Consider the following 19,418-nt stretch of genomic DNA (forward strand, 5'->3'; position numbering starts at 1 on the left):
TCACAGCTGGAGGAATGCACGCAGCTTCTCCTATGGAAGGAGGCATGGGCACACGTGCAAGACACACACATGCAGGACACATGGCTACTGGTTGGTGAACACACATGAAATACTACGGGTGCTAAAATCAGAACACGTTTTCTATATTGGAAAAGACTAAGTCTAGACTTAGACTGATGGAAAACTGGTGCTATGCTGATGGCTCACTTAAAGAGAAACTGAGTTCTCAGCATTTCTCCAATCTTGTAAACTAACAGCTCTGCAGCCTTCTGTAAGTAATGCTGTGTATTTCTCACCCCCAACTGAGGAAAAGGGATCATGAAAACAAAGTGACATTTAAACAAAGTATGGGATTGCTTACATTCCAGTACACAGCATAGCAATTCTCATTTCTGCTGGTCTGTCCTCTTTGTGGGGGTTTCAGGAAATGTCACTGGAAAGGTGCAAATTTCAGGGAGAGCAAAACACTGAAGACTGCATCAGCACATGTGGTAAATGTACACAGAGAAGAATGCAAATAAACAATCTGTTTTAATTACTCAAGGTTTAATCTTGACCACAAGTGCAGTTTCAGGATAGCTAATTTCTTCTCCTTCACTGCCAGGATATAAACAAAAGAGAGGAAATGGGCACTTAGTTAATCTCAGTAATAATTTCCTAGTAAATTGACTGGGTAATTGGAAGCCCCATAAAATACATGTATGACTTTATTTTGTTCCCACCTATGCCATTTTCAATGTGAAAGAGTCCCAGCTTTGATACATCAATTGCAGCAGAAGTGCAGAAGATAAAAGTGTTTTCTAATCTCAGTGGAGAGACTCCCACACACATCTGCAGGCATTAGACTTGACTGTCCCAGCAGGGACATGCTCTGACCCAAAGAGCCCTTGCACGCATCACAGCACTTGTCCAGCAGCATTCTCATGCTTGGACATTTGAGCTCCCTGGGGCTTCGAGACAATTTCAAAGGCTGGGAAACTGGATTTTTTGAATACCTGATAAGCCCACCAGAAGGCACTGCTGTGATTGAAAGAGCAGAGAAGAAAGTGACCGCCCAGCTTTAATAAACACACAGTCCCTTAACTGAGTGTGCCAGAAAATGATCCCAGGCTCTCTCTCAGTGATAAACACTATCCTTACCATGATCCCAGCAGTGCAACAGAGAATAATAGATGATATGTAATACCTGTCATATGTATTACAAAATATGTATCCACTTCATATAAAACAGCATATGCTGGTTTTAGAGACTTTGGGTTTTACACAGAGATGTGATGTACAAGGAGACAAACTGAAACCAAATTGCTTAATTTATTTGCTGACACTTATTTTCTTAGAAGTTATGTTCAAAGGTGCCCAATAAATCGTTTAATCTGACCTATTACATACCATAGGGCAAAGTGTCACTTAATGTCCCCATAACAAAAATTTTAGCATCACCTCTTTGCCAAGCAAAAAACAAAAATCTCCAACACACCCCCCAAAAAACAACAACAAACAGAAAAAAACCCACAATCTTTCATTTTCATTTTTATGGTTTTCATCTCTAAACTGTCCCAGGCCCTTTTTCTGAAATCTTTCAAATCTTCCATCAAGAGTTCCATCTAAAATCCATACAACAGCAGCAACTGATGCGCAAAACCAGCTACAACTGTCATATAAGTAACTGGCCACTAGAGGGATTTCTTAAACGAGATAAAGGTAGTCAGCTAATTTCCTCTTGGAAAAACTGAGACACTAGTTCTGTCTCATTCAAGAAAGTCATTCTGCACTCTCAAACACCTACCAGTTTCTCAGTCACTGCCTGGGAAACTGACAGAGCAGATAACAGGGTTTCTAAGCTTCATGGCCACTGAGGATATTTTCAGTTAGCATCCCATTTCTCAGGCTCCAAACCTAACCACCAGACAGGCAGCCAACACCTTAACAAACCATTTCAGCATAAACTATTTTTGCCCTGTAGCAGTTGAGTAGAACTTTTGTTTTAAAATGTTTCATTAACCTATTCAGATCATGCAACCCAATACAAGATCCTGACGCAAGCTGAAATCTCAGATTCTTTGGCTCCATGTTTGGTTTCTTCCAAGTATATTCTTAACTTTTATGCCAGAGTTAGCACAGCTTTATAGCTCCGTGTTGGCAGTTCAGGAGACCCGGAAGAAATACACCCTCCAGAACAGAAAAGTCTGGAGTTTGGTCCAGCTATGTGCCTGAACTGTTACAACCAGATGTTTCTATCTATGAGCTGTCCCAAAAGCGTATGTGTAGCATGCAACTTGGACTCATGTTCTGCAGTAGCAACAGCAGCTGGTCAGATTTGTCAGGCAGGCGATTACTGCTGTTAGATGTAATACGCTATTACTTTTCCTTCGAGATCTCACTCTATTGGAGAAGTAAAAATAATTGAGTCTTTTCTCCTCAGCAAATCTCCTCTGTGGTACACTGACTTTACACTTGCTAACACTTGTGATTTAAATCTATCTGCTCTGCAGCGGCTGGGCAGTCTGCATTCAAATAAGGATGCCGTCTATAATCCAAGTGCAGCAATAAATGATGCACCTTGCAGAAGACAATATAGCAAACCTGAAGGTGACTGAAGCTCTCCACAGGTAGCAGGATCAACCAATACCATTGTACTGGCTTTACAATATGTTGGAGGGTAGAAAAGAAGTTACTGCTTTCCTCAGCCCCAGACTACCTTTGAACACATATTCCTCCCCCCTTAAATTTGCATCACATTTATAGACAGATGTAATGTTTGTAGTGAAAGCTGCTGGAAACACCAGCTTGATTCTTGTTCTATAAACCAGAGCCTCCTTCAAGGCTCAGGTATTAGGCAAAAAAATCCTGGCAACAGCCTTAGTCTGTGTGAAGTCAGAGCACGGTTCTGCCAGCAGACAGCTATGAGCTCACTAGTCTGAAATAACAACTCATTGACAAAACTTTTTGTGGAAGCAACAACTAACTTGTTTGTGTGAGAAAAAAAAAAAGGGGGAAGGAGGGAGCATGGAAGCATGTGTGTGCAAGGACTCATAAAAACATGTATCACAAGCCCACTCCCCCACTCCATGACTTAAACAATTATAATTTGCATTGAAATCCAGTTTTAAGGAAAAAAAAAAAGGCATTGTAAAAAATCATAAATTGAGAAGGTATTGAGCAGCAGTGACGTTTTCATATTCCAGTCACACACACCAAGCTTTTTTCAGATTAGTGTTTTGAAAAATGAGTGTAGTTAAAATGACAGCCAGAGCCAGAGGGGAAAAAAAATATTTGAAGAGGAGAAAGACCCAAAAGCGACTATTACTCTCTGCTAAACCATTTAGAAGAGTCCGGATCAGCTTCTCCAGAACCCTGGAGCCAGTCATCTCAGACAACTAAATAGAAACTCCACCCAGAACTTCCTACTGAAGAAGCATGTATCATTTGGAGCAAACACCAACTGCATCCAGAAACTGATTTATGCGAGTGAGTCAAGTAAATTTAATGGCATAAGACTGGGAAAACTGAGCATAGTGCTGGTCTACTACTCTGTTGTTCCTTGCTTGGTTACAGGGACTGGTTATGCTGATGCCTCTTCCTAACAGCTACCAGGACTGCACATTTCATTTCAGGCACAAGGAAATTTTGAGCCTTTTATTTTGCAAGGAGAACATCAGGCCTAAGACCCTACCAGCCCCTGGCCTCTTCCTCATTTTGTCAGCTCCATAGAACACTTTGGGGTCTGGAACAGTTGCACTCTCCATCCTTGCCCCTAAAATAGACACTAACAGGGTACACATCAACAGCACAAAAAAGCACACAGCACTTGGCTCCTATCAGCAACAGGCCTCTTTCTAAACCTCCAGGACTTGAATAATATGCTCACATCTCAGTTTGAAGCAGCCTGAAACTCCCAAGACCTAACCCTGGCTTATACTGTTCTGTACAGCAAAAAAGAACATAAGGAATTCACTTCTACCAACATCTCACCTCCATCTGACAGCACTGAAGAAGACAGAACCAAGCCAAACTATGGAAGCTATAAAGTTCCAGGCATTAATTCCAGTATTACCAGAAACTCCATACATACACTAATAGAGAATAAAATACCAAGTCAACACCAGCCTTCTTTCCAACTCCGCGGGTCACACAGAATCCAGCAACAATTCAGATTTCCAAATCTTACTCCTATCCACAGTCACCTAAAGAATCCCAGGGGGAATCATTCTGTGTAACACACACTCCACCATTATAAGCCCCTTTTCTCCATCTGTAGGATCTGCACAGGTCAGAAATAACTGGAGTTCTCAAAGTCTTCCACTCCCAAGATGTAACTTCAATTCAAAGCCTCATGTAGTGAGGGATCATGTTCTTAATGAAAGATACTACCAGACTTTGGTCCTTATTGACACTACTCCTTCTCCTGACTTTTTCAGTCTGGACAAACATAAATCAGTAAAAAAGGTCCCTGAATATTTCGTTTTAAAAATCTGAAAGCTAACCTCCAAGCTATTCCAGCTGTAGTACGAGGAGGTCCTTCCTGTATATCAGAACAGAATACATAGCTGCTCACTGACACCAACCCTCTTTCCATCTCCTGTTGCTGTGGTTTACAAGACCTGCAATTGCCTCAAACACCAGCCTCAATTACAACTATCAGACCCACCCAAAAAAGAACACACTGCATTGACAAATGCAGAAGTAAAATAAGTATAAAGGCTATTGCTTAAAAATGTAGCAATAAGATGGGGCTCTTGAACCAGGATTTGGTTGGAGTTTGTACTATAAGCATTCTAAGACACAGAAACCTTCTCAAATGATAGAAGAAGGGCATAACACCTTGGTCACCACTGGGCAACAAACCCCTCAATTCAGTAGCAGCAGAATCCAGCAGTTACCCAAGTGCCTGGACTGTTAAATTTCCTAGCCATAATCAGAAATAATGGATAAGCTGTATCATAAAGGAGAAAATAAGGTGCAGCCTTCCTGCTGACCACAGACTCCTTTCCAAGCCTTCAGGCTTCATTGAATTCAACAACCTTGAAACAACACATTCTCCAATTATATATAATCCCCTGACCCACCCGTAATCCTCCTTGCACACAGTAGAGCAATCTCAAAAGTAAAACAGCGCATAAGGCATTATCCCCCAATGGCAACAGCTTCCTACCCAAATATGTGGGCCCTGCACAATTCCAATAAACACTGGTTCTGAAGTTTGAATTTTGTATGCCCAAACCCTACCACCATCTCCATTGCCAGCCACAGGAGCACTTCTCACAGTAACAGAGAAGCTCAAGCTCCTGACTCCTATCCCTGATCCACAGAGATTTCTAGAGAAAATCTGAACTTCCCCTCTGTTTTTTGTGCCTTTTCAGGCTTCATTTTCTAAGTCCTAACACCAACCCTAATTTCAGTTATTCCTGCAGGAGAAATTCCCAAACACAATACTAATCTTCATCAAAGACAACATTTTTACCAAATATTAACCTTATAATAGTTGAGGTCAGGGACTCATTCCTAAACTATTAGGCCCTCAGCAAGGTAAACAGGCTTCCCAAACCTTTTTTCCTAAACCTTAAAACCACCCCACCCCTAGGTACTAACCTTAATCCCAGCCAGGAGATGGGTCTGTACAGAAAACTTCATGCAGACACTTTAAGGAGCTTCAGCAGTCTCTAATGGGACAGCTTTCTCCTCACTGGTTCTCCAAATCCTATTTGTGTTCTGCAATTGCAGAACCACCACCAAAGAGCCTTTGTAATGTTGTCAGAGTACCAGGTTTCCAGCCTCTCCCTCCTTGTGAGTCTTCATCCACTATTCTTTCAAGGGGGTCTCTAGCCATACCTCCTTCATTGTAACGCAGGGGTTCAGGACCTTTGTTCCGGACAGTCTCTCCGAAGATCCTGTTTTCCTTCCATTCATCCTCTCTTAAGGACACACAGCCGGCTCACCTGCTCCCACGGCTCTTTCACCTCCCTACCCAGCGCCTGAAGAGCACACCTCCCCCATGCAAGGCCAACACCAACATCATACTGTACCAACAATATAAGAACACAAAACACAGTTTCAATGAACCAAGTAACAAATCAGGCACTTCAATTCTCCTTTTCCCAATCCTTACCAGTAATTCTACGTAAGAACTGAGGAGACGTAAAACGCAGTCATCAGATCCTGAAGACACCAGAACTCTTTTTAATCCCTCTGTTTTCAGAGATGAGAATGAGAAAGCATGAGGCTTGTTGCTTTCCAAAATAAAAACATAAGCCTTTGCCCTAGTCATATAGTTCCTATGCTGAGTTTTCCTCTTTCAATATGTCTTTTTTGTTAGGATTCTTGCTATTCCAGTGTAGTGGCTTGTGCTTTTCACTTAATTTTAAATATTTTTGTCACTCTCCTGATGGGTTACAGAGTCAATTACAAGTTCTGGTTAGACTAGGAAGGGACATTTCATTTCAGAAGACTTTAAGAGCAAAAACATACCCTCAATAAACCTCAAGGGGAGTTAACAGCATTAATAGGCATACCAGCTTTGAAACTCCACTGAGCAGCAAATCTGCAGCTATAACTCAGGATCCTGGGATTTCACACTGAAGACAGTACCTTGGGACAGTACCGCACCCACCCTCCATCACTCCTCCCCATGGGCTGTGTCACTGTTGCAGCATTTATTTATCTTCACACACAGAGCTGCAGCTGGGAGGTATAGCTACCCCAAAAAGTCACTTCCCTACTGGCAAGCAGCAAGATGAAGCAGCCAAGGACCACACTCCAGCATGCATCACAGAAAACAACTAACCAGCTGCAACAAGCTGAGGCAGTGCAGCCAAGGTCAGTGCTATATGCACCTCTTTTCTCTGCAGCAAATATTAAATCACCCTGGCTTCTTTCCAATGAGCTTTTAATCTCACTTAAACACATTGGTTTGTTTTTCTTGATACAGAGATAACATAACATCCCTGCATCCTCACATAAACCAGTAAGTGATGACAACTGAAAGGGAATAGTCTTGCTGCAGAGCTTCATAGGCCACATTCCTCTTTGCCCCTAGACATAAACTATAGGAATGGAAAAGGTTTCTCATCCCTTTCACTTGTTGTCTTAACGCTCACACTTCCTGGTTAACCTTTTTCTAGGACTTGCCACAAGATGGCTTTTGACTATCTAAAGACACAGTGCACGCAGTAGTCCAACTATGGGAACTTGCTTATGTTCACTTGGCTGAAACCTGGTGGGGATGGATTCAAACCAATAAACTGGAAAAGAAAAAAAAAAAGAGCATTCAAGCATTTGCATTTGTCAGAGTTCAACATTTAACTTCCACATCACAATTAGCAGTTCAATGTATGAATGCTGGAAAACAGCCTTTTCCTCCAATTTTCCTAAGTAACTTGTAAGGCCAAAAATGATTGAAAATACTGAGGAAATAAGTAAAAAACCAGCCTTAAATTCCTATTCTATTCCCAAAGGTACCATGCAGCATTTGCTTTAAGAGCAGCTGTTAAGCAAGTAGCAAAACCAAGATTCTGATCTGTGAACTGAAGAGATAAACCAGCTGCTCTCAGGGTCAGGATATAAACTAACAATTCACAGTTATTGAACCTAGTTTTTGCCACTGGGCAAAATTCAAACCAGACTGCAGCCATGCATAACCTTTCCTCTGCAGAGGGATCAAAGAGCAAAAACAAGCAAACAATCCTTCTAGAATTAAGGGAAGTCTGTACCCTGGGGAGGAGGGGGAATAATAAATCGTATTTTTCCTCCTTACAGGGAAAAAAAAATTCTTAAGAAAAAAATAAATTCCTTATTGGAACTGAAGCCTTACAAAACTAATGTGAAAGAGCTTACTTATATGAGACCTACCATGGCACTACAGTTTACATGGACTCCCACTACCTTCTGCTTTGCCATGCAATTTAGATGCTCATGAGCCCCAGGGCCCAAGGTGGGGACAGCCTTAAACTTAATGCATTTTCTGGTTCAGATCAAAACCTGCTTATTTTTAGAAGAGGTGCATTATTCCTATCAGTGCACACAGAACGAGAGGGAAACAGACAGAAACCTGTACTACAAGCACACGGGCACTAGGGAAACACTGAAGCTGACATCTCCAGCAGTGACAGTGTTTTAAGAGTCCCTGGAAAAGGAGCAAGGACAGACTTTGTTGTAAACATATTCCCATCCCAAAACAACACCATAGGCTTTCATGCTGTTTTACCTGACAGTATATTTACATATTAGTAAAGGGGAAAGACATATTGACTATGTAAATGATTGGTCAGAATGAAAGCAGAAGATAAACCACCCTTCACTCCTTAATAACGAGGTGTTATTTACCAGTATGTCTTACAGCTATCTCAAATAATCCCAAAGAAACATAAGAAATACTGTATTAATGTAATTCCAGTCCTCTGCAGTGAAACTCCCTATCCAGTCTCTGGTACAAAATTAAATCATTCATTTAGCAGTGCCATATGTGTCAAGAAGAGGATCAACACATTACACTACAAAACATTATCATAACCAAAATGGCTCTTATAAAACCTTGGTATATGATTTCAAATGGAGTTTGGTCACTATAGTAAGCTAGAAAAAGTTTAAAATCACCACATATTTATTGAGTCCTCCATTAACTTACCAGGAATAAAACCAGAGTCATTCTACAGTAACAAAAGACCAAGGTGTCCAAGAACACCGATGGATAGATATCCATGTGCATGCGTGCACACATGTATAATGGAAACCAATCATTTCTATGTTTAAAACCTGGATTCAGGCCCCGAATGAAGCAAATAGTGAAGTTTCATTAAAAATAAATAAATAAATGTAAAAGTCCCTTTTTCTTTACTGATAAGCCTATTAGCAGTGCCACAAAGCTGTCTGAAAGAACTGGACATTCTGCCAGAAGATGGCAAAAAATCCACCCCGTAGTGAAAATAAATTTTGTTCTTCTAGCCTGAAGTTTTTATGCATGTGAGCCCCATTTAGATATAATCGACCCTTGGCAATGCGGATCTTCAATGTACATTATGCTTCAATAAAATAAAGGAAATGAGATGCACATAAACATGTTGAAATAATATTATGTCTGAGATATCATCCCACAGGAAGGAAATTCCAGGTTCTGACAGACAGCACCCTGCATCAGCTCAGACCTCTCTCTACTCTGTAGCCCATATGGTCTTTAGGAAGTTCCCCAGGACCAAAGAATGACAGTGAGCACTGGCTATGGGCAGCTCCCAATGTTCTGCACACCATGTGTATCACAGATCTAGTTTTAGAGAATCCCGATCTGGTATGTGAAGACTTTCAGTTTCAGGGGACTGAAACAAATAATTGCAGCTGTTGTGATACTTTACACAGAAGATCAAAACCACCCTTTGATCTGTGGTTCAGCATGCATCCTGAGAAGCAACAGGTCTAGCTGTCCTGCTATCCCCTTCAGTCCCTCAAGCAGAAGCTCCTTCTTTTCCTGTCTGAAGGCAGGCCCATGCCATACCTCCCAGGAACCAACCACTCTCCAGTTATACTCAAACACCTGCAATTTCTTCCTCAGGAGTCTGATAAGCAGTGACCAGGGAGCCTTCTGAAAAAAAAAAAAAAACCCACACTCAATTTAGCAGAAAGAACACAAAAAAGTAAAGAAAGCTACTGGAACAAAAACTACTAGAACATCAAATCTTCGTGCAAGTCTTGTTTTTATCCCAAAGGTTTTCCCCCCAATAGACCCACCCTCAGCCAACATAAATTTCCTTGCCCGTGACTACCACATGGGAACAGGTTGCCCAGAGATTACGGACTCTCTCTCCCTGAAGATACTAAAAACTTGAATTCAAATGGTACTTGGCAACCTTCACCTGAGCCTGCTTTGAGTAGGGGTTGGGACTAGACAATCTTCAGAGGTGCACTCTAACCTTAACCATTCTAAAATATCCATGCATGGGATACTCCAATTGGAGAAGCACTGAGAAAGGGAAGAGGCTTTTGTTCCTGTAATAACGGGATGACAGTAAGAATTAGGCAGGCTTCCCCTGCTTCCAGATTCACCAGAATTTGAGCTGCAAAGCTTGTATGCTAGGAACATACAGGTGAAACTGGCATTTTTTAAGGGGCAAATTAACTCCAGCACTTTACAGCCAACACTGGTTGCGGTTGGTCCTTTGACACATTCCCACAGCTGCCTTCCACTTCCCCCACACTTGAACGGGCCTCAAAAGACATGACAGTACACAAGTGCACTTGACAGACACCACCCTTGACTGGATGGGGAATCCCAAACTGGGGCAACAGGCAAATCAGGAATGAAGTATCTTGCCCCAGGCAGGAATGAATTGGATGACACCTTGGGGCCTTTTCACCCCTGCTTTGTACATATTATAAAAAAAAAAAAAAAAAGAAATCTTGAAAACTAGTTCTCCCTGAACTTTCTAAGCATCCAAAGTCTTGTAATAAACAACAGTCTCTGATACTGAACTTTGTCCTGCTGTTTTTCTGTGACATCTGTTTGACATCTAGCCTCTAAACACAACACCTGCATTACAAGGCATCAGGTAGACAATTACACAAATGACAGACATGGACAGACATGCAATAAAAGGGCAGACCTGCCTCAAAACATAATTGCCAAAAAATAGCTGACAAAGTAATGGCTGCATTTTCAGAGATATATAGCATGTAGGTTTCAAAAATAAAATTTAAAAAATAATAAAAAACCACAAACACACACAATGTATTATATTCACTAGTCTTACATAATTCCTACACATTTCAAGTCATATTTACTATATAATCCCCTCACCTCTAGAGGGCCACTTATTCATTTTATGAAAGATCCCAATACTCACATTCATGTCTAGTATAATGTGTGGGACAAAATGATCTTTAATGGCATCAAAAAGATATGAGAATCTGTCAATTTGTGAGCACAGTAGGAAAAATAAAGAAACTACTGCTACCAAGTAAACTGCCATCACACAGCTGATGCTGCTCCTATCATTCCTCTACAGAACAGCAAAGATTTTAGTGGAAGAAAAGTTCAAGTCTTGCCATGCAGACCTCAGTGACGCACAGCAGTAATTTTCAGCTTCCCTTCAAAGGATTCTACTGAACAATTTCATGATGTCATTTGCTTAAGTTTGCCAAGACTTAGGTGAGGGTGACAGACCCAAAAGACAGAAAAAAAAGTTATTGCAGATATTGGGATAGAATAATTTCTATAGCTTCCCCTGATTTTCCATTTCCTACATAAATTTAGCACACCTCAGTGTAAAAAAGACCGCAGTAAGTATGAAGAATCAAGAAATGTCAGTTATGAATACTATCTCCAGTCTTAATAATTCAAGAATCTTATGTCGGTTACCTCGATTTTCTAGCTGCAGAAATTGGGGAAGAAAGTTTAAGTATTTTGCTCCCATTTTTTCTTGTAGTCATCCAAATGTAAGTTCATTGGAAGAAAGTCTCTATGCATCTTGTACACCATAAACATCACCTTAATCATAACTCCAAGGCTATGCAAGTCCCATCTCACTCTTAGGCCCACTTGGTCTATGTTATTAAAGCTATATAGTAAATAAATTCAAACATCTACAAATATGAATGGGAAACTGAAATCCCACAAGTTTAAGTGACAAGCCAAGTGAAAAGTCAACTTAATTTTCCAAACCAAAATTTTAATATTGCCATGTGGAACTCTCAGCACAACAAGCAAATTTTAAAAAGATGCAAAACACCAATGGACTGAAGCAACAGACAAAGCCAGCAGACTGGAACTTCAGCATTCCTCAGTGATTAATACTGACCACGAAGATTAATGTGACCTTGCTACACAAATGGAAACAAGGACAGAAAACAGCACATTTGAAAGCCAACACTACCCAGTGAGTAATAACACCCACCACAAAAGTTTCAGACGATCCCTGCATCTTACCAGAAACTGTCCTCTATGTAAAATTTTTCACATTAGAAAAGTAAACTGTTGAAGAATAAGAAAATCCTCAGATACAGTATCACCAGCTAGTTCTAGACTAATAATACGTAATTATGAAAGTTAATTGTTATACTGAGCTCATCAATATCTATTTTCATCTACAACTAGTTCTTATATGTTGAAACCATACGCTCACTGGAGCCAGTGTTACAGTATATCCACCGATCTCTCGTCTGGGATTTATTCCAGCTTTCCACCAATCTCACCTATCATTTATTATTATTTCTGAAATATAAGCATACTGTGAGCTGCAAAGGAGGCACAGATTTTCAAGCACAAAAGAACCTAATTATTGCTTCCAAGCACCAACTCATTCATGCAGACACTTAATCCCCAGGTCTTTTCAGATGAGGGGGCAGATGGCCCACAGCTATGAACTATTGGGTATTTAAAGATGAAATTACAGACAACTTTCTTTGCTATACTGTCACTTAATCTGAGGCTAAGAAAAGTGTAAACCAGTGTGATAAACTGCTGAATACACATGCTTTCACTTTGCCAACTACAGCCAAGATGAACCTGTCTGACAAACACTCTTTACCTGTCATTGAATGGGTGTCATTGAGTCAGCATAGCTAATATTCAAAACAACAAAAAGAAAGCAACAAAAAAAAAACAAAAACCCACAACCCCAAACCATCCAAAAGTGGCTTGGGGCATGCTGACTATCACTTCCAGGTCTCTTTTTTCCAACATAAAGAAGAACATTTTTCCTTCCCTTTACAGTTGTCTAACACCAACACAAACAATAGCGCAAGTGTACCTAATGTGCCCAAGATTCCTAACTCAGCTGGGCTGGGTTCGCAGCACAGCCTCATAGACACAGCCTTGAGAAAAGCTAAGCCCACCCCGGTAAACACACCAAGCACGGCCACACAAGGAACGTTACTAGAATAACTTTCCCTAGCTGAAAAATAGGTTGACATAGATCCAATAGCCATGCTTTCTTAAGGCTCTCTACTGTTGCTGAGCATTAGCCTATTTCTCAGTGTTACATATTTTTCAGCCAAATGCTGGCTAGGGTTTCCACAAGCACCTGAGGGGAGGGCTGTGACCCCTTCCTCCTTTGCCAGAGGGGCAACTTCCATCTCCAGCATTACTGTTCCACAGCTACACATGCACCAGCTTGAAGAACAGAGAGGGAACCTGGGTTCTGCTAGTAAAGTGGGGAGTCTTTGCTGTTCCCACCTCAGTGGCCAGTACCAAAAGGCTCACAGACAGGCTGCCTGTGGCCAAGTCTACCCCAGCAAGTTAAGCAGGGCCAGTACAGAGCAGCGTTTCACAGAAATTCACACCATTATGTTATCAGTACAATCTTAAGATGATCCAGTACCTGGATGAGCCTGCACCCACACTGGTATTCTGACAAAAGGATGGCTGGGGTTAATACAGGCCAGCGACCATCCACAGGAAGCAGTTTGGATGCAGCTTCCCAATTCTTGAGGGGTGAAGGAAGAAAGAAAGGAAGCATTTAACTGAAAGGAGTTGAGTCACAACATGCCAGTTGGCCTCAGACCAAACGGCCTGCTCAATTCATTAGTAGCCAGCAAGTCCTTCTGAGGTTGGTCACTACCTCAGCAACTGAAGATGTCAGAATTAAGACCAAAGGGAAGAAGAGAGCATGAGAATGTCCAGCATACACCTTTTGCTCAGTTTCAGGCTGACGAAGATGAAGATTAACTGATACAGGCTACAAAAAGCAAATTTAGTGTTTGCTTCAAACTCGTTCATAGTCTTTTAACCCATCTTTACTGTCACTCATAAAACTTCCACCCTAGAAATCTGAGGAATCCACTGCTGAATTTAAGCCCTTAAGCAATTCAGAGAGCATATGGGAGTTAAGAGATGATATATGTTTTTAATTTTATTTTGCAAGACCTACACTTAGGCTTTTTAAAATGCTGACTTACTCGAGAAAACTTTGAGGTAGAATGTAAGTGGCAATGAAGTAATGCAACTTTTTGCCACTTCACTGCTCTTCACACCAAGCTCTCTCAGTAATGCAACACCAAAGGGACACAGGTAAATCATGGAATTTATGTGTTGAAAGGACTCGTCAGGCACAAAGTCTGAAATGCAGTGTGCTTCCAGAAATAGATTATATTGTTTCTTTTGTTCTCAAGAGACTCAATAGATACTGTATGTGAGCTTCCTCTTGGTGGGTACTTTGTGTCCTGAGCATTCTCAGCACTGAAAAAGCTCAGGTCATACCGGGCAGCTGAAGTGAACAGGACTAAACCTCTCCCAAGGAATCACTTCCTCCTACAGGCACTGATCCATCTCTCTGGCAACTCGGAGCACCCACAGAAGTTGCTTTTCAGCAGCCATGACATTCTAATCATTCTAATTTTATAAAGCTTGGCATTTTCAATAACAGATTTTCCAGTTCAACCATGCCTTGTGTCTGCATGCAGCCCTCTTAAATGGAGTGATATGAGAATTTTAGCGTATTTTAACTTATCTTACACTTGATATTATTTCATGAACAGTGCCCACAAACACTTTCACACAATATTGCAGAGACCTTAAGTAAGGATAAAGGAAGCAATGTACTCAAAATGCTCTGCTCGACTTCAAAAACCCCCAAACTTGTTCTGCACTTCTACACTGAAATGCATTTCAGAATCCACCCCTGCTTTGGTGATCAGGTCTGCACTTACTGTGCATTTTATAACACTATGTTTTATAAACACCAAGCTTTGCTGAATCCATGGTACAAACCACATGTAGGTTCAGGTAACATCTACTCTTACACTTGTCTGCTGTGATGAAATCCAAAACAGCAGAATTCCTATTAATATCAATGAAACAAGAGTCACAGACCTACACACAGATGAGTCCAGCATTCAGTCACTGCCATATGCCAGCTTGTAAATCCACAGTCACATTCAGGATGATATCACAATCTGGTTTGTGCACCCTAAATTCGAAACGGGGAGGGGGTGGGGTTGGGAAGGGAAGCAAAAAAAGAGCCATTCATGATTATACCAGCCCCTGCTTTCTGCAAAGACCTGAAGAGTACTTGAAGATAAGCAACAGGCGTGTTCCTGAAGCAGGCACAGAAACATCTAATGCTGCCTGCTTAATGACACTTCAGTATCAGTGATGAGGGGCCTCCCCGCATTCCTTTATACAAAGTAAAACTGAACTTCAGTGACTTTTGAAGGTAACAGGAATCTTCCCACTAACTTAAGTGAACTCTGGATAAGGCTCTACAGCATCACTTCCTATTTTATACGATTACCACACTTGGGTCTTCCCAATTAATTTCTGTTCCTCCAACATTTATGTCAGGTTGAAAGATGGTTTGTTTTGTTTTTCTTTTTACCCTTACATAAAGGCAGACTAACCAGCTCCCATATTGGTCTAATTTCTCCATCCCGACACACATTTGACTGCCACAGCTGCCCCCATGCTGCGACTTCTGAATACATCTTTGAATCCATCTTTCAGACTACAGCCTTGCAACAATGCTCCTTTTCAATGCCCATCAGCACCTACTCAGCAGGGCTACCCTCCAGCCCTGGCAAACCCTCACCATCTCCCCACAAAGCCCGGTATTTACCAGCTAGGGAGCGAAACGCCGCTCTCCCACCCCTGCTTTTCGCTTCGAGTCGCGAGTTCTTCGTGTTTGCGGATCTGGACAAATGCTAAAGCGACGAATACTCCCAGGCTTCAGGCCAGCTTCGCTCGAAAAACCTCAGCTCGCTATCACACTGCGTACCGCTGCAGCAAAGCCCTCTCTCCCCCCGCTGCCGTGATGCCGTGCGACCGTGTTCTCGGAACACGCGGGTCGTGGAGCCGCTCTCGGGAGGACCCGGCATCCCTCGCCCAGCTGCCGGGTGGGAGAGCTGTTTCCCGGCGTGCCAAAGACAAACGCCGGCTCTCTAGCTCCAACGGTGGGAGCTGCGCCCTCCGTGCCTCTGCCCTGGCTACCTGCGCTGCGCGGAGGCAGGACGGCCCTCTCTCCCGGTGGAGAGCGAGAGGGGACGCCCGGAGGAGCTGAGGCATCCGCTTCCCGCTTTTTCCGCACGGCAGTGCCTACGGCTCCCCGCAAAGCCCCCTCTCGCCGACGGGAGCGGGAGTCCCCCGCTAGGAACAAGCGAGGCTAGGGAAGCCGGGGCTCTACTCGCTCCCTGAGGGGCCGCAGGGTCCAGGCCACAGCCCTGCGCCGAGGTCCCTCAGCTTTGCTTCGCCCCCTTCCCCTTACCAGAGGGCTATCCTGTTCTTGGGGTAGTGCAGCCTCTCGACGCAGCCGAGGAAGTGAGGCAGTGTGTGCGCCGCGTTGCGGGCGATGATGGCCAGGAGCACGGTGGGCTTCTGCAGAGCCGACTCGGGCAGGGGCTGGGGCTCGGGCTCGGGGCTCGGTGGTGGCGGTGGCTCCGGGGGCAGGTTGGCCCCGCAGCCGCTCAGCAGCAGGAAAAGGAGGAGGAGGGTGAGGAGCCGGGGGTCGAGGGGCCCGGCGCACGCAGCCATGATGGGCGCGTGGAGCCGCGCCAGCAGTGCGGGACTGCCTCTGCAGCGCGCCCAGCACGGCGGGGAGGAACAGGAGGAGCAGCGCCGCCGCCTGCCCGCCCGCCCGCCCGGCCCCGCGCCCCTGAACCCGGCCCTCGTGGCCAGCACAGCCCAGCGCTCCCCTCCCGGCACCGTACGGCCCTCCCTCCGCAGGCTGCAGGGGCGCTGAGTAGGAAGCGGGGCGCGGGGGGAGAGACCGGGTGAAGATCCTCTTCTCCCCTCTCCTCCAGGCAAGCCCAGCCGGTACGCACCTGCGCAAGTTCGGTCCGGTAAAAGTTGTAAAACCTGCATTTATCAACCGAGTTTTTAGGTTGGAAAGAGCCATTTGGCAGTTCCTGCTATAGCCTACCCTCCAAGCACTGATGCTAATGCAAAGAGATCTTAGTTTGCTGCTTACGTGAAGATCTCGCCCTCATCTTTCCCGCCCATTAGGGATAGACTTTTTATGTCAAAAAGTATTTTGCAAATATCCCCAGGATGACAAAACAGGCTCACACACCGTCAGCATTCTACACTGCAGGAGGGATGTGGAGGGTGCAGTTCTCCAGCTGGAATATTGCTGAAATTAAAACATTCCCTGTATTTCACTGACTTGTCCACTATAGGAACGTTCCCATGAATGGAGCGACAGCAGTTAAACAACAAAATAAATAAAACACGTTACAGCAATTAAAATTATTGGGTCATGATCTTGAAAGGGGCATAGTAATCTCCGCTCTTTCAGAAGTTAATAGGATTTGGGCATGTTAAATCCTTTTCAGAATGAAATCTCTAATTAACTCTAAGGACCCCATCACAGTCTATCCGGTTTTTACTGTGAGTAAGTAGCTCCTGCAGCTTGCAAAGATTCACTTTAAGCAGGCAGCACTGTTGTCTGTGTGCTCGCAAGACTCAGAGGAAACATTTAGCAAACAGACAATTGTTTAGCAATTATCCCTGAATTCATTGTGAATTGTTTGCAGCCCAAGCATCACATATATAGTTCATGTGTGCAGTGTTCTTTGTTTACAGAACATGATTTATCACCCACACCAAATTATATTGTCTCAGTTTCCTGACCAGATGACTCTCCACAAAACTAGTGCAAAAAGAAACTTCCCAGGAAAACAGTTAACTTCAATAAAAAATCTACAGAGGACAAATCATCTGCACTAAAATTTGAGAAGCTTCTGTAATTTGTAAGCATCTTCCCCAACAATTAATGAAAATATGTTCCTCCAGTTTGCCCTTCACAACACCTTTATAATTTGTCCTTATAGAATGATACATTAATGAGGCTTTTCTTTCATGGTTAATTTGCCACATGTTGCTTTTATGCTTGGATTCATTAACCAACTAGAAGGAGCAGCTTTGTAGTCTGTATGAAGTGATTAGGATTTTGCAGGAGCCAGCCAAATCCACACAATGCCACTGTCTCCCATGAGACCACTTGCATTTGGAGGATGGGGAGTAATGCTACTGAATTATGCTTGATGTGGAAGGCTGAGAGCTGTTTTTTTCCACCCACATGGATCCAGGGATGTTCAAGCTGGGTCACAATCCAATTTTTAGGAGGTTGCGTGGCAGCTTTAGGAGAAACATTCACCTCCTGTAACACCTCTTTGCCATGACTCCTCTGAAGGTGCAGGTGCAACAACACAGTCTGTGTACCGAGTGCTCCCCTCGCAGGTGAGGGAATGTAGGCACAGCTTTCCCCTGTAGCCCAGAGCCACCGTGGCCAAGTCAGGGTCAGGGCCAAGCAGAGACTATTTCCCCCCAGAAACAAAGGAAGATGTGAGAGGCAGAGACTGCAGAGCCATGGCTCTCTCCTACATGCAAAGCAAAGTGTAAAGGTAAAGGTGCGATCCACACATTATTGCAATCAGCATGTTTGCAGAAGTTTGAGCATGCTTTTAAGCTTGTGCAGCTCTTGATGCCTTCAGTGAAATCAAAAGTACCTTCGTGTCTTTTCAGACTATTCCCTTCTTTTTTGTTTTGTGAGCGGCACCAGAATCGTAACAATTTGCTGGGGGCAAAGACAATGCCTTCAGCAGCATCCTACAAATGGTAGTTTTCTCTTCAAAACAATGTTCCCCTCAGTCACACAACTCACTTTGCTGGCTGCTTCATACTGGTACACAAAAGAAAAAAATCTGGCCTTACCCAGGAAAGAGAACAGTAGATGCCTGAAACATGAGATGCCTCTCTATGCGTAAGAGAAAGGAGACAGTTCAGCTTAATTTCTTACTCCCAGCATGGGTAAAAGTTAGGAAAGTTCAGGTAAACAGTTATCCTTACAATTCATGTCATTCTTATATCTATAAATGCATATATCTTTATGTGTATATACAAAGAAATCTATGCATTTTGACTTCTTCATCAGTGGCCAAAGTTATATCCTGTATTTTTTAAAGGCAACACTCAGTCCTGCTTTGACAGGACAATTAACTACTTTGTGGTGAAATATTCTAGCTTTGAAGAAGAAACAGCTTTTTGCAGATGTCACATAGAAATAAATTTAGGCCATTTTTTTCACCCTTCTCTAAATATCCGTGGCAAACAAGAGCAGTCCAGTTGTGAGAACTCTCTCTGGTAGTGGCATACTCTCTCTGGTAGAATTTGTTTGGCAGGTAACAAATTCTCTCGGGGAAGTTTTCTTGTGATTTAGACTTGATTCCCATGCAGCAGAAAACAGAGGATCCATCTTTCTGATAAAGCATATCATATATATGTACCTACAAGAGTCTATAGAAAAGACTATCTCCTTTGCTGAAATCATAGAATGGTTTGAGTTGAAAGGGACTCTAAAGATCATCTAGTTCCAAGACCCTGCCATGAGCAGGGATACAATTCATAAACTATCCATCAGTGGCCCATCTTAGTCCAGGATATTTTGGTTCTTTTAAAAGAAATTTGGCTCTTCCAGAAGGCTGACCTTTCAGCTAGGAAAGTAAGT

At 43.0% G+C, this 19,418-nt stretch overlaps 1 protein-coding gene across 1 annotated transcript in view; it reads right to left on the bottom strand.

The window, feature by feature from the left end:
- COLGALT2 (collagen beta(1-O)galactosyltransferase 2) overlaps positions 1-16,451 on the bottom strand; it is a 54,024-nt gene extending 37,573 nt beyond the window's left edge. Inside the window, exon 1 of the mRNA XM_061452103.1 lies at positions 16,179-16,451. Coding sequence (XP_061308087.1) covers positions 16,179-16,444 — 266 coding nt within the window. The 5' untranslated portion in view covers positions 16,445-16,451. The remainder of the gene's footprint in view (positions 1-16,178) is intronic.
- Between the last annotated feature and the right edge of the window lie 2,967 nt (positions 16,452-19,418).

Source organism: Pezoporus flaviventris, unplaced genomic scaffold (genome assembly GCF_033815535.1).
Source record: "Pezoporus flaviventris isolate CSIRO_AGI_PZ_B2104156 unplaced genomic scaffold, CSIRO_AGI_Pfla_v1 ptg000013l, whole genome shotgun sequence".
Lineage (NCBI taxonomy): Eukaryota > Metazoa > Chordata > Aves > Psittaciformes > Psittacidae > Pezoporus > Pezoporus flaviventris.